The 15,673-nt window shown below is 47.1% G+C and overlaps 1 protein-coding gene across 6 annotated transcripts in view; it reads right to left on the bottom strand.

The window, feature by feature from the left end:
* aopep (aminopeptidase O (putative)) overlaps positions 1 to 15,673 on the bottom strand; it is a 480,514-nt gene that overhangs the window by 288,220 nt on the left and 176,621 nt on the right. For all 6 annotated transcript variants that reach the window (XM_072516725.1, XM_072516726.1, XM_072516724.1 and 3 more), the window contains one exon: positions 5,622 to 5,728. In XM_072516725.1, the coding sequence (XP_072372826.1) occupies positions 5,622 to 5,728 (107 nt within the window). The remainder of the gene's footprint in view (positions 1 to 5,621; positions 5,729 to 15,673) is intronic.

The raw sequence follows: 15,673 nt of genomic DNA, 5'->3' as shown, positions 1-15,673 counted from the left end.
GATACTGGTACGCCGCCAGTAGTGGGGCTCAGCAATGGATCCGGGCCGAAGTTATTGGTGGTATTGCTTTGTCTTCTTTCAACAAACCCAGCAATGGCTTGTGGTCTGTAATTACAGTGAATTTTTGCCCGTACAAGTACTGGTGAAATTTCTTCACCGAGAAGATCACAGCCAGTCCTTCCTTTTCGATTTGGGCGTACTTTTGTTCTGCTGCTGCCAGCGCCCTGGAAGCAAACGCTACAGGTCGTTCCTGTCTGTTTTGCCCTCTGTGTGCCAAAACTGCACCAATGCCATATGGAGACGTGTCGCACGTGAGCACCAACTCTTTCCTGGGTTGTAGTGTGCCAAGACGTTCTCTGAGGAAAGCTGTTCTTTTATCTTCTTGAAAGCCCTGTCTTGGCGGGCGGACCACTCCCAGGCTTGCCTCTTTTTTAGTAATTGGTGTAGGGGGTCCAAGATGGAAGCTCTGTTCTGTATGAACTTCCCATTATATGTCACCAGTCCTAACTCCTGGATTGTGGTGGGGGCCGGGCATCTTTAATCACCCTCACCTGATCCTCCAAGGGGTGTAGCCCTGATTTGTCAACCTTGTATCCCAGATAGGTTACTTGAGGTGCTAGGAAAACACATTTCCCTCTCTTTGGACGCACGCCTGCTGCTGAAAACCTCCTAAGAACTTCCTCCAGGTTTTGCAGGTGTTCTATCTTTGTTTTTCCTGTAATGAGGACATTGTCCAGATAAATAGCAACTTGTGGTAGCCCTTGCAATATATTCTCCATTGTCCTCTGGAATATCGCACAAGCTGACGATACCCCGAAGGGCAATCTTGTATACTGAAAAAGGCCCTTCAGGGTGTCGTTGAGAATTTTTGGGATTCTTCGTCCAGCTTCAGCTAGATATGTGTGGCTCATATCCAGCATTGAGAATAGGAATCCTCCAGCCAACTTTGCATACAAATCCTCAATCTGGGGAATTGGGTATTTGTCCTGTTGTGAGTAGCAATTAATCGTTTGTTTGAAATCTCCAGAAAGGCGGACCGAGCCGTCCGACTTAAGGATAGGCACCACGGGTGCCGTCCACTCTGCAAACTGTACCGGTTTTATTATTCCCTCACGCTCTAAACGTTTTATTTCCATATCGACTTTCTGCCTTAATACGAAGGGTACTGGTCGGGCCTTGTAGAATTTTGGGACTGCCTCTGGATCTACATGCAATGTCGCCATTGCTCCCTTTATTGTTCCAAGCCCTTCTCGGAAAACCTCTGGGTATCTGCACAGGCGTTCGCTCAGGCGGCCATTTTCCAGCTGGAAAATGTTTACCCAATCCAGCTGCATCTCTTTTAGCCAGTTTCGTCCCAATAAGCTTGGCCCCACACCTTTCACTACCATTAAAGGCAGCCTAACCAGTTGCTCTCCATAAGCACAGTTACATGCGTTGTGCCCAACACTCTCGGTGGTTCCCCTGTGTATGTCCTCCGTTTTGCCGAGGTCCTGGTTAGAAATAAGGGTTGGAGTCCACTGCGAAGTTTATTCAATACTGTTTCCCCTATCACTGATACGGCTGCTCCAGTGTCAACTTCCATCAGTGTGGGACGTCCATTCAACCTTACGGAAAATTTAATAGGTTTTGATTTTACCATCGTTACACAATTTAGTTGTTCCTCGTCGGAGGTAGGTGGGGCTTCTAGGGTATGCATTCTCCTGTACTCCAGCCTACGTGACCTTCTCCAAGATTTTGGTTTTGGGCATCTATTTCTCCTTTCTGGCTCCGATCTCTGGCAACAACTACAATATTTTGCCGGGCGAAAGGTTGTAGGGGCTGCTGTCTGTCTGGACCTAATTTCCCCTTGCTTGGGAAGGCTTCTGCGAGTGGGCCTGGTTAACTTAGTATCCGAGTCGTTCCTGAGGGATAGGCAGTTGCCTATCCCCCAGCGGTAGGCCCTTAACTCAGTTTCACTGGTATGGGCGTCTACCTCCATCGGAGTACCCGGTAACTCATGCGCTCCGCTTGCTGCTTTTTCTAAGGACAAAGCCAGCTGCAATGCATTTTTGCAATCCAGCTCGGCCTCTGCTAACAGACGTTTCTGTATTGCTAAATTATTTATTCCACATACCAAACGGTCTCAGAGCATCTCATTTAGCGTCAGGCCAAATTCGCAAGCCTCTGCTAATCGCCTTAATCTTGTTAAAAAGTTTGTAACTGACTCTCCAGTGTCTCGGAATGCTGAGTAAAACCGGTACCTACGCAGGATCAGAGGTGGCTTAGGGTCATAGTACTCTTTTACTAAGTCCGTCAATTCCTGGAACGTTTGTGTGCCCAGTGCCTCCGGAAAAGTGAGACTACACATAATGGCAAAGGCTGCTGGCCCACAGGCGGTCAGCAGAATGACCCGTTGCTTTTCATCCGGAATTATATTGTTTGCTCTAAAGAAGTACTTCATCCGCTCTACATATTGGGCCCAGTCTTCCACTGCAGGGTCAAAAGAGTCTAACTTCCCCAATAAAGGCATTTTGCCTGTCAGTGGCTTACCCTCAATCTGCGGCAGCTGCTGACGAGCAGGTTTCGTTGTTCCGTTTTCCTCGTCGACACTGTAATAAGTCCATGGAGGCAGAAGTCCCATCACCAGAATTACTTTTATTTACAAACCCAACAGCTGAACAACCATGACCGTTCATTCTGCTGTCTACACCGGGAGTGCAGAGGATCTGACACTCCCTATTATATACACAGAAAGAGGTTCCCCGATTAGGCCACCAATCAGGGAACTTGTATTCTAATTGGCCAATCTCAAAGGCATTTAAGTCATTACAACAGCCCATCCAGGCTTAGTGATTTATCTGCTTTAATTATTGCCAGCGTTTCTAGAGCCTCTTTTTTTTTTTAAATCGTGTCCAGTGTCCCGGCAACCCCCTCATTTACCATAGTTTTGGCACGGTACTTTTCCACCGTAAACACCAGTGCAAAGTACACATTCAGTACCTCAGCCATGCCTTCTTTTAACACCAACAGACTCCATTTTGCTCCGCAATCAGTCTCATCATTCTTCTGACAACCCTTTTACTGCTAATATGTCAATGGAAACATTTGGTTCCCTTCTGTGTTAGCCATCAATTTATTCTCCTACTGTCGCTTCACCCCTCTTAGTTTCTTTTCCATTTCCTCCTATACAGTTTGATTCTCCCTTATATTATCAAGTTTATATCTGTTACACATCCCTCCTTTCTGCTTCATCTTACTCCTTTATCATACAAGGATGTCAAGCTTCATTGTCTTTACTTTCCCTCTTGTCTTCTGGGAATTTACCTAGACTGTACCCAATACATCTCCTTTTTAAATGGTGCGCGTTACGCCATTGTTTCAGCATGGAGACCTTTGACTCCAATATACCTGGGTCAGATCCCTCCTCAATTTGCTGAAACCAGCCTTCTTCCAATTAAGTATTTTTCCTCTAGATTGCTCCCTGACCTTCTCCATGACTAATCTAAACCTTATGATACGCTGATCATTATTGCCAAGGTGCTCCTTGACGGTCATATTTTCCACATTGCCTACTTCATACCTCAGAACCACATCCAGCAATGCCTACTTCCTCATTGAACAGGACACATTGATCAAGAAAATTCTCCTGAACACACTTCAGAGATTCCTCTGTCTCTGCACTTGACACAATCACTCAATGTCGCGACAGTTAATGTTTCTTATTACTCTATCACTATTCTATAGTTCTTGCACCTTCAGTAGTTTCTTTCAAATCTGCTCCTTTTTCTTCTTCCCACTATTCCACAGCCTTTAAACTATACTAAATAGTATAATAGCTCCTTTATTACTTCTCATCTCCAGCCAAACAGATTTTATCTCTGATCCACCAAGGATATTTTTTCTTTCTGACACTGCAATAATTTCATGTATCATGACACTGCTACCCTTCATCTTTTTGTCCTTCCCCAGCTTTGCCGAATACCTTGCACCCCAGGAATTTAAAACAATCAACCTCCCCTCTCTGAAAATCAAGGTCTGAGCTATCACTACTACATCATATTCCCACATGACTATTTGCACCTTCAGCTCAACAACTTTATTAACCAAACTTTGTGCATTTATACACATAGAAACATAGAAAATAGAAGCAGGGGGAGGCCATTCAATCCTTTGAGCCCACTCCGCCATTGATTACACTCATGGCTGATCATCAAGTTCAATACCCTGATCCAGGGTATTGATCCTTCCCCCACATATCCCTTCATCCCTTTAGCCCCAAGAGCTATATCTAATTCCTTCTTGAAATTACACGTTTTGGCCTCAACTACTTTCTGTGGTTTGCAAATTCCATAGATTCACCACACTCTGGGTGAAGAAATTTTGCCTCATCTTTACCCCTTATCCTCAAACTATGGCCTCTAGATCTGGACTTCTCCACCATTGAGAGCATTCTTTCTGAATCTAACCTTTCTAATCCTGTTAGAATTTTGTAAGTTTCTATGAGATCCCCTCTCACTCGTCTAAACGCCAATGAATGTAATCCTAACCGATTTAGTCTCTCCTCATATGACAGTCCCGCCATCCCAGGAATCAGCCTAGTAAACCTTCGCTGTCCTCCCTCCATTGCAAGAACCAAAACTGCACACAATACTCCAGGTGTAGTCTCACTAATGCCCCATACCGTTCCAGTAAAACATCACTATTCCTATACTCCAATACTCTCGCTATGAAGGCCAACATATCATTTGCCTTCTTTACTGCCACTGTACCTGCATGCTTACTTTCAGCGACTGATGCACGAGGACACCAAGTTCTCGCTGAGTATCCACCTCTCTTAATTTTCACCCATTCAAATAATAATTTGCCTTCCTATTTTTGCTACAGAAGTAGATAACCACACACTTATTCACATTTTACTGCACCTACCATGCATATGCCCACTCACTCAGCCAGTCCAAATCCCACAGATACTGAAAATGAGGTGATGATGCAGGACTGTATGGAGAGCATGCAACAGTGGATTTAAGTTTGGATTGATTTAGCAAAGAACTGGCATGGACACAATGGTCTGAATGACTTCCTTGTGTTGTAAATACTCTACACTCCTATGGACAATTAAAGATTTCAAGAAACAGTGATGTGTGTGTGTGTGGGGGGGGGGGGGGCAGGTGGAATTAAAATGGACTTATTGTGCAAAAAGACAAAATTGTTCAAGCAAGAAAGAGATCAATTTTAGCAACCAAATGCAACTAAAAGTTGACAATATGTGCTCTGAATTTCCATAGGGCTTAAACCTTAGAGCAAAAGTTTTATTAAAAATGTGTGTTGCAAAGAGAGTTGGGCCCAGCCAAACTGGAAATCACATACTCCAGAAACATGTATATAAATGGAGCAGATACTTATTCATCCAGTTCCTGAAAAAAGTTCAACTTAAAATTGAAAATGATACATTTCATAATAGGCACCTAAATAATGATGGCACACTTGAAATCAGTTTAGCTCAAATGTCTGTGGAGGCCTCAGTCTGTCGGATTTAATTGTGTGCTTTCCATTGTTATTTTATAAATTAAAATCATTTTCAAAGACAGCAAAATGCCCGACTATTTGACACCATCACTGACGTGCAATGTAGCTGTGCTCACCTCAACACTTGCAATTCTTCTTCAGAGTTCTGAAGTTCGTCTTGAAGCCTTCGCCATCGCAACAAGGACTTTAGTTGCTGCTGCTCTTTAGCTGCTTCCTCCGAGAGCTAGAAAAATACATTCAGTGAACGTGTGCTTTCTAACTTAAAGCAGAAGAATACATTATTACTGCATCAAAATTCAAAATAAATGAAGTATTCAACATTCTTTTCAACATTAAACCTGTTATATAGGCCACATTTTGAAAAATACTCAAACTTTCTCTGGCCTCCTTCTATTAACCTTAAACTGGTAAAATTCGTAGAAAACCTTCCTTCCATCATTACTGCTATTATAAAGTCTTGCTTTCATGCCAAAATTTATTTATGAAATTTGTATCCCTAAAAGTTATGCAGATGTATTCAGATGTCAAAATATATGAAAATTTAATTAATTGCTCTTTTGGGACCTGCTATATTTAGAGATAGCTATACAAAGCAAGGACAAGATTTCCGGCTTTCAACATGGCATTGACAGAACCAACAGCAGATTTTGGAAAACAAAACCTCCTCCAACTTTTGAACCCAACCCTAACTTGACTCCGGTGAGAAATCCCAAACCCAACTCTGATTGGCAGCCCTGATCCAACCTGACTCTCTTTGAAACTAAAATGCTTCAGGTATGTGATTACCTACCTGCTCCACATGCACTACCACTGTTGGATCCACTCCACTTACACAGATGAATAAGTTAGGGCAATTTATGCAAATATTGCAACTTCTACTTTATTCATGTATTAGTTAGAAACAAAAATTCCAACAAAATATAGAAAGCTTCCACCTCTTCAAGACTAGTGAATGCTTATATGTCAACCATCAGCTGCTAATTATTTCAATCCTGAGCTTAAAAATGCTCGAAACTTGGAACAGACTATGATTATCACAGTAATTGGTTTTATACGTTATAGTAGTTTTCTGTCAAGTTCAGCAAGGTACAAAGAAATTCTGTTTCTCTTCTGCTTATTCATTCTCTTCGAGTGACATCTACTCTGTGCTTTATATTCCACTTTCACTCTTTCATATCACAGGCGATTCCCACTATAATGTTGATACCTTTCTGTTTATATCTGAGTACTTCTCTCACTCTATTTCTAACACAATTTGTAAAACTTGTTCCCCATCTCATCTCCTTTCTGTATGGCTCTCCACGTCTTTGTCTGGCTCCCACACACATTCCTTCATGGATATACTTAATAGGGTAAATTTGAAGAGGCCCCAGGAAACCAGAGGTTATAAAATCAGACATGTGATTTGTTGCATGCCTGATTTTACAAGGTGCAATTTAGCAGTGAATAATAATGTCCAAATCCCGCAGCCCAGCTCGAAATAATAAAATCGGATAGATAAAGTTTGCCCTGCAGATTTAGCACCTGAAAAAGCGTGAGCTTCAGTCGTCACAACTAGGGCGTGGAAGTCCCTGGAGCTCACCTGCTGAAATAGGGAAGAAAGGTGTTTGGGGTGGGAGGTTGCCTGTGCAGTTTGCTCCATGCACTTAGTGGTTTTGTTGGGTAGCTCTTTTTTTTTTGCAGTGTTTTTTATCCCCATCAAGACTTTTTTTCATTGTTCTTCACAACTGCTGGTTTTGACTGTTACACTTTATGAAGGAATAAGGAAGAGCTTTGATTTGGGGCTCCATTCAGATAAGAAAGAGGGATTTGTGGGGTACAAACACATCCAGGTAACACATCCCTGGAGATATTTTGGCCAAGACCTGTACTTGGACATGTCAGACAGTGTTTACTGCCTCCAGTTTAAAAGATAGGATCCCACAAAGCTGTGCAATCACCCTCTGACATTTGGTTTAGATGGCCGTTAACACGTACCAGGTCAGAGCTGGATGAGGTAGACACAGCGTGAGCACTCAGTTCAAGGCAGCAAGAATGGAACGAGGTACCATGACATACAGTCTATGCATGGCTAGGAGGGATTGTGTGCATGAATAGCCTGCTAAAGTATTATACTGTTGCATAATAACTGCTGGAAGTTTCAATCCAGGGTTTTTCTTTTAAAGTGGAAGTCTGACTTCCGGTGGCGGCATGTAGAGGGGAAGTCGCATGTTAGCTGGCTCCTGCTCGAGGCGTGTTTTTAGGAGTCCGGTCCTGGGGGCAATTTGTGCATGATTGGGTGTTGGAAGGTATAAAGAAGGCAAAGAATGTCAAAGAGTCAAAGGAAAACAGCCCGTGAAGGAAGGAGGGAGTGAGGGTTCACCGTCGAGTGAGAGGGCCAGCCCGAGAGCTGGCAAGATGGCGGAGGCAGGGCTGCTGGGTGGGGCCGCACTGCTTACGGCAGAGAAGATGACTGCGGTGATATCCTTGGAGTTGGAGAAGCAATTGGCGAAGCATATGGAGGTGCTGAGAAAGGAGATGGCGGTGGCACTGAAGGCGTTGGTGAAGGAGGCAATTGCCCCAGTGAGGGTGGCTGTGGCGAAGACATCAACCCAGGTGAGGGAGCAGAGCGAGAAGATGAATGGAGTGGAGGAGGCCATGTCGCAGCACCGCGATCAGCTCATCTTGATGGAATGGGCTGCAGAGGGTAGTTGAGGCCAACAACGGGCTGCAAGCTAAGTTGGATGACTTGAAGAGCCGCTCGAGGTGGCAAAATCTGAGGATTGTGGGCCTGCCCGAGGGGGTGGAGGGCTCCAGGACAACGGAATACTTTGCCAAGATGTTGGTGGAACTGATGGGAGGGGGGGAGGAACCCTCTCGGTATGAACTGGACCAGGCTCATCGGTCGCTGAGGCCTAAGCTGAAGTTGAACGAGCCGCCAAGGGCAGTGGTCATCTATTTTCACAGGTACCACACGAAGGACAAGGTCTTGAACTGGGCAAAGCAGAAGCGGGAGGTGCAGTGGGCTGGTGCGGGTGTTCGCATTTACCAGGATTTGGCGGTGGAACTGGCAAGGAGGCAAGCGACTTTCGGCCGAGTGAAAACAGCATTGTACAATAGTGGGGTGTGGTTTGGAGTAGTGTATCCAGCAAAGCTGAGGGGGAGCTCCAACTCCAGAGACTTCTATTTTGAGACGGTGGAGGCGTTTTTGAAGACAGAAGCTTGGGGCAGAAGTGAAGAATGGGACTGAAGCGTTGTTGTGGACTGTGGAAGGGGAGTTGGGAGAGTGTTTCTATGCAGTTTTGAGTCATGTTTTTACTTCATGCTGTTATAGAGGTTAAGTATTTTATTGTTGTTCTTTGTAGCGACTTTTTTTTTCTGGGATGTGCATGTTTGATTGTTTTTCCTGGGACTGGGCGGAAGGAGAGGGAAGGCCTGAGCCCGGGCCCTCGCACTAGCCAGCTTTAGTTGGTTAGTGAACGGAGGTGTGGTGAGGGGAGGGGCTGCGGACATTGGAGCCTGACGAGCAGCCTAAGAGGTGTGAAGTGGGGGGGGGATCGATACTGGGTGAGGCTTTTTCGAGAGGACATGTGGGGGGGTGGGGGGGGGGGATTCTGAGAAGGGGGGATGGGGTTCAATGTTAACAATGTATAGGGGGTCAGGCCCAGTGGGCAGGGCCCAGAGTTATGATGATGGTGGATAGGAAGGTGGGGAGGGAGGGAAGACCCCCTGTTAGACAAGACCATAAGACAGAGGAGCAGAATTAGGCCACTTGGCCCATCGAGTCTGCTCCGCCATTCAATCATGGCTGATATTTTTCTCATCCCCATTCCCCTGCCTACTCCCCATAACCCCTGATCCCCTTATTAATCAGAACCTAAACATCTCTGTCTTAAAGACACTCAGTGATTTGGCCTCCACAGCCTTCTGTGGCAAAGAATTCCACAGATTCATCACCCTCTGGCTGAAGAAATTCCTCATCATCTCTGTTTTAAAGAATCGTCCATTTAGTTTGAGATGGTGTCCTCTGCTTCTAGTTTTTCGTACAAACGGAAACATCTTCTCCACGTCCACTCTATCCAGGCCCCGTAGTATCCTGCAAGTTTCAATAAGATTCCCCCTCAACCTTCTAAACTCCAACGAGTACAGACCCAGAGTCCTCAACCGTTCCTCATACAACAAGCTCTTCATTCCAGAAATCATTCTTGCGAACCTCCTCTGGACCATTTCCAAGGCCAGCACATTCTGCCTTAGATACGGGGCACAAAACTGCTCACAATACTCCAAATGGGGTATGACCAGAGCCATATATACCCTCAGAATATATCCCTGGTCTTGTATTCTAGTCCTCTTGACATGAATGCTAACATTGTATTTGCCTTCCCAACAGCCGACTGAACCTGCACGTTAACCTTAAGAGAATCGTGAACAAGGACTCCCAAGTTCCCTTGTGCTTCTGATTTCCAAAGCATCTCCCCATTTAGAAAATAGTCTATTGCCTCCATTTCTCCTTCCAAAGTGCATAACCTCACACTTTTCCACATTGCATACCATCTGCCACTTCTTTGCCCACTCTCTTAGCCTGTCCAAGTCCTTCTGCAGCCCGCCTGCTTCCTCAATACTACCTGTCCCTCTACAGATCTTTGTATCATCTGCAAACTTAGCAACAATGCCTTCATTTCCTTCTTCCAGATCATTAATGTATATTGTGAAAAGTTGTGGTCCCAGCACCGACCCCTGTGGCATGCCAGTTAGGATAGTTACGTGGAGCGTGAGGGGGTTGGGAGGCCCAGTGTAGAGGTCAAGAGTGTTTGCACACCTGAAAAGTTTGAAGGCTGATGTGTGTAGCCAGTTAAAATGGCTAACTCTCGATTTAGAATGGCTAACTCCCGATTTAAAATGGCGAACGGCAAAGGCTGATGGGAAAGTCAGCCAACAGGACACAAACGAGCAGCTGCAGGTTGAGTGTGTATTTACCTCTGGAAAGGCCAGACAAGATCGATACCAGCAACCATCAGCATAACAAAACACCAGCCATCTGCATATTAATGAGCAATCCCTGGGAACAATGAACAACATTTAGACACATAAAGCAAAACCAGACTCTTAGGTGCCAGCAGAAGCCTACACAAAGGGAAGTGAACGACCACCTCAAGACCGCCCATCGATCAGGGAACCGCTCCAGCATTGGAGAAAATCAAACCAAGTGATTGGGACAAAGTCCAATCACTTGGAACCAGGTACAGGGTCCGCCCCGAAAGGCGGGAAGCCCCTGGGGACTATAAGAATCAAGCCCAAGTTCAAATCGTTCTTCTTGACTGGGTCACTCAGCAACGCGAACCAACCCTTGACAGTGACCGGTTCAGCCGCCGCCGATATCCAGTCTTACTTCAACGCTCGCTACGAGATAGGCGCACCTAGCTATCACTCTGTACCAACTTCGAATCCCGCAGGCTCAGAACCCGAACGAAAGGCCATTCGTTTCCCTGACCTGGTGGGCCAGTTCCAAGTTAAGTATTGGCCTGTTAGTTGTAAGACGTAGCTTAGACATAGAATTTATGCATGAGTAGTGATTACTGTGTATAATAAATGTGCTTTAATTTAAATCTTACTAATCGGTGTATTGGATTATTGATCATTACTCGGACTTGAACCACGTGGCGGTATCATAAAGATACCTGGCGACTCAAGGGCAAAGGTGATAAAACAGAGTAATTAAACTAAGGCAAAAGTTGGCAACATGTGGCGATGCTGCTGGAAACCCACTTGAAGGTGAAGGATCACGTGAGGCTTAGGAAGGGCTGGGTTAGTCACGTGCTTCACTTGGGTTTTGTTGGCAGGGCACAGGAGGTTACGGTCCTGGTTAGTAAGAGAGTGAGGTTCCAAATGGAGAAAGTTGTGGCGCATCAGGGAGGTAGGTCTGTGATAGTGACAGTGGTATTGGAGGGGAGGCTGATGGCGCTGGTAAGCGTGTATGGTCCAACTGGGATGATGTAGGGTTTGTAAAGGTGTGTGGGGGCATCCCCGACTTGGATTCACATGAATTGATAGTGGGTGGAAACTGGAACATGGTGCAGGAGCCAAGACTGGACAGGTCGCGGCCGCTTACCCAGTCGGGCGGGCGGGGGGGGGGTGAAGGCATTGGCTGGACTTTTGATGGAAATGGGAGGAGTGGACCTGTGGAGGTTTTTGCATCCCGGGGGAGCGAGAGTATTCGATTCTTTCTTCGGTTCATAAGGCCTATTTGCAGATAGATATTTTTGTGGTGGGGAAAGTGCTGTTGGCCGGGGTCAAGGGGTCGGAATATTCAGCAATTGCAATATCGGATCATGGGCCGCATTGGGTGGGTATGGTGTTGGAGAAGGGGGCAGTGCAGAGGCTGGGGTGGAGATTAGATGTGTGGCTGCTGGGGACGGAGGGTTTTGTGATAAGATTGGGAAAGTGATTGCGGAATACGTGAGGTTTAATTGTACTGGGGCGGTTTTGCAGGCGGTGGTATGGGAAGCTTTGAACACGGTGATGAGGGGGAAGGTGATAACGTTTAAGGCAAAAGTGGACAAGGAGGAGAGGGTGGAGAGCCAAATGTTAATAGATGAGATGTTGGAGATAGACAGGAGGTATGCAGAGGATGTCGATCCAGCACTGTTGGAAAAGACGAAGGAGTTGCAGGCGAGCTTTGATTAGCTGTCCACAAGGAAGGCTGTGTGCCATTGAGGCAGGCGAGGAGAGCAATTTAAGAGTATGGGGAGAAGGCAGGGCACATAAAAGATGCGATTGGGAGGATGCAGTCAGGGAAGGTAGCAGGACCAGACCGGGTATTACAAGAAATTTAAAGATAGGTTGGTGCCGCTGATGGTGGGTATGTTTGCGGAGGCGATCGGGAAGGGGGTGTTGCCACAGACTTTGAGGCAGGCATCGATCTCCTTGTTGCTCAAGAAGGATAAGGATCCGACAGACTGTGGGTCGTATAGGTCCATATCTCTCTTGAATGTGGATGCAAAGGTGCTGGCGAAGGTGTTGGCAGGTAGGTTGGAGGAGTGCCTCAAGAGGGGAAGATCAGACTGTATTTTGTTGCTAACTTTGGTTGGCTCTTAATTAGTTGCCCGTTGGGTCTTTACTAAATTTGCTCTGTTTCTACAACCTTTGCTCTAGAGTCGCCAGGTATCTTTATGATACAGCCACGAGGTTCAAGTTCAAGTACTGATCAATTACTCAACACACCAATTAGTACGATTCAAATCAAAACACATTTATTATACACCGTAAATCACTACTCATGCATAAACTCTACTTTCTAGACTATTCTCTATCACTAAAAGGCCTATACTTAGCTTCGGAATTGGCCCACCAGGTCAGGGGAACAAATGGCCTTTCGTTCGATCTGAGTCTGCAGGATTCAAAAGCAGGTATGGACTGGTAGCTAGGAGCACCTATCTCGTAGTGTGCGTTGACTGGAGACTTACTTGGTTGATGCGGCAGCTTAGCCAGTTCACTCTCAAGGGTTGATTCGAGTTGCTGAGTGACCCTGCCAAGAAGGATGATTTGAACTTGGGGACTCTATTTTATAGTCCCCAGGGGCTTCCTGCCATTCGGGGCGGACCCCGTACCTGGTTCCAAGTGATTGGACGATGTTTCAATCACTTGGATCAATTTCTCCAATACTGGAGTTGTTCCCTGATCGCTGGGCGGTCCCTGAGTGTCCATTGGCCTTCCTTTGTCTTGGTTCTTGCTGGCGCCGAAGAGTCTGGCTTAGCCTTGTTCACCTTAAGTGTTTCAATTGTGCCCGGGGATCACTCATTAATATGCAGATGGCTGCTGGTTTCAGTGCTGTCTGGGCTTTGCAAGTTCTAATACGCAGGATTTCTGCACTTGCTAGTTTTTGCCTGTGTTGGCTGAATTTCCCTGTAGTCTTTGCGGTTCTCCATTTTAAGTCGGGAAGTGGCCAACCCAGGTGGCTACAATTTGTGAAAGGGAGGCAACTCTTTTCGAACATTAGGAGGGTATTGAATGTAGTTATGGCACCGGCGGAGGGGAGGGAGACAGAGGCGGTGGTGGCGTTGAACGCCGAAAAGGCGTTTGACCGGGTGGAATGGGGATATTTGATGGCGGTTTTGGAGCAGTTTGGGATTGGGCCGCAACTTGTGGAATGGGTAAGAGTACTATACAGGGTGCCCAGGGCGAGTGCCCACACGAATAGTATGAATTCGGGGTATTTTGCTCTGCATCGAGTGACCAGGCAGGGATGTTCCGTAAGTGGGTAATGGAGGGGGAGGGGGCGGCGTGGAAGAGGTTGGAGATGGCGTCCTGTGTGGGCACGAGTCTGAGAGCGCTGGTGACGGCACAGCTGCTGCTCCCGCCGACAAGGTACACCACGAGTCCGGTGGTGGCGGCAACTCTGAAAATTTGGGGCCAGGGAGGCGCCACAGGGGTGAGGTAGAGGCCTCGGTTTGGTCCCCGATCCGAGAGAACCATCGGTTCGACCCGGGGAGAATGGATGGGGGGTTTCTGAGCTGGCATTGAGCAGGAATTACAAGAATGGGGGACCTGTTTATAGATGGGACGTTTGCGAGCCTTGGGGCGCTGGAGGAGAAATTTGGGCTGCCCCCGGAAACGCCTTCAGGTACATGCACGTGAGGGTATTCATGAGACGGCAGGTAAGGGAATTTCCGCTGCTTCTAGCACGTAAGATGTGCTCTCGGGGGTGTGGTTTGGAGAAGGCAAGGTCTCGGCGGTCTATAAGGAGATGCAGGAAGAGGAGGAGACCTCGGTGGAGGAGCTAAAGGGTAAATGGGAGGAGGAGCTTGGGGAGGAGATAGATGAGGGTCTGTGGGCTGATGCCCTGGGTAGGGTTAATTCTTCCTCTTCTTGCGCCAGGCTTAGCCTGATACAATTTAAGGTTCTTCACAGAGCGCATATGACAGGGGCGAGGTTGAGTAGGTTTTTTGGGGTAGAGGACAGGTGGGTGAGGTGCTCGGGGAGCCCAGCAAACCACGCCCATATGTTCTGGGCGTGTCTGGCGCTGTATGGGTTTTGGAGGGGCTTTGCGAGGACTGTGTCTAAGATGGTGAACACCCGGGTCAAGCCGAGCTGGGGGTTAGCATTATTTGGGGTATCGGACGAGCCGGGAGTGCAGGAGGCGAAAGAGGCCCGTATTCTGGCCTTTGCGTCCCTGGTAGCCCAGTGGAGGATTCTGCTAGTGGAAGGATGCGAGGCCCCCAAGCGTAGAAGCCTGGATCAGCGACGTGGCAGGGTTCATTAAATTGGAGAAGGTAAAGTTTGCCTTGCGAGGGTCTGTGCAAGGGTTCTTCAGGCGGTGGCAACTGTTTCTAGACTTTCTAGCGGAACGTTAGGAGGTGGTCAGCAGCAGCAGCAATCCGGGGGGGGGGGGGGTTTCGGGGTATGTGTTTATTATTGTTTCATGGGGGGGTTTGTACATTGGGGGAATTCGCGATATAAGTGTACGATGTTGATCTGTGTGTTTTATGCTTTTCTTTTTTCTGTAAGGGGGGGTTTGTTGAAAATTTGCTAAAATTGAATTAAAATATTTTTTTTTTTTTTAAAAGGTGCTGTTGCAGACAGAATAGCAGTCAGGGAGTTGGGACTCCTGAATTTACTGTATTATTACTGGGCGGCGAATGCTGAGAAAGTGAAGAGCTGGATTATATAGAGTTATAGAATTTACAGTGCAGGAGGAGGCCATTTGGCCCATCAAATCTGCACCGGCCCTTGGAAAGAGCACCCTACCCAAACCCACACCTCCACCCTATCCCTGTAACCCAGTAACCCCATCCCACCTTTTTGGACACTTAGGGCAATTTAGCATAGCCAATCCACCTAACCTGCACATCTTTGGACTATGGGAAGAAACCGGAGCACCCGGAGGACACCCATGCAGACACGGGGAGGATGTGCAGACTCCGCACAGACAGTGACCCAAGCCGGGAATTGAACCCGAGACCCTGGAGCTGTGAAGCAACTGAGCTAACCACTGTGCTACCGAGCTGCCCACGATTAGGGGGGGGGGAACACGACTCCCAGTGGCTTAGAATGGAGAGTCTGTGCAGGGGGTTGGGGTTGCGGGCATTGGCAACAGTGCCACTCCCGATGGCCCCGGGGAAATATTCGGATAGCCGGTGTTGGTGGCGACGTTGAAGATCTGGAGGCAGTTGCGCCAGCACTTTAGGCTGGG

This window comes from Scyliorhinus torazame, chromosome 9, assembly GCF_047496885.1.
Source record: "Scyliorhinus torazame isolate Kashiwa2021f chromosome 9, sScyTor2.1, whole genome shotgun sequence".
In the NCBI taxonomy this organism is placed as follows: Eukaryota; Metazoa; Chordata; class Chondrichthyes; order Carcharhiniformes; family Scyliorhinidae; genus Scyliorhinus; species Scyliorhinus torazame.
The sequence above is the reverse complement of the archived record's forward strand: the minus strand, read 5'-3'. Positions and strand labels throughout refer to the sequence as shown.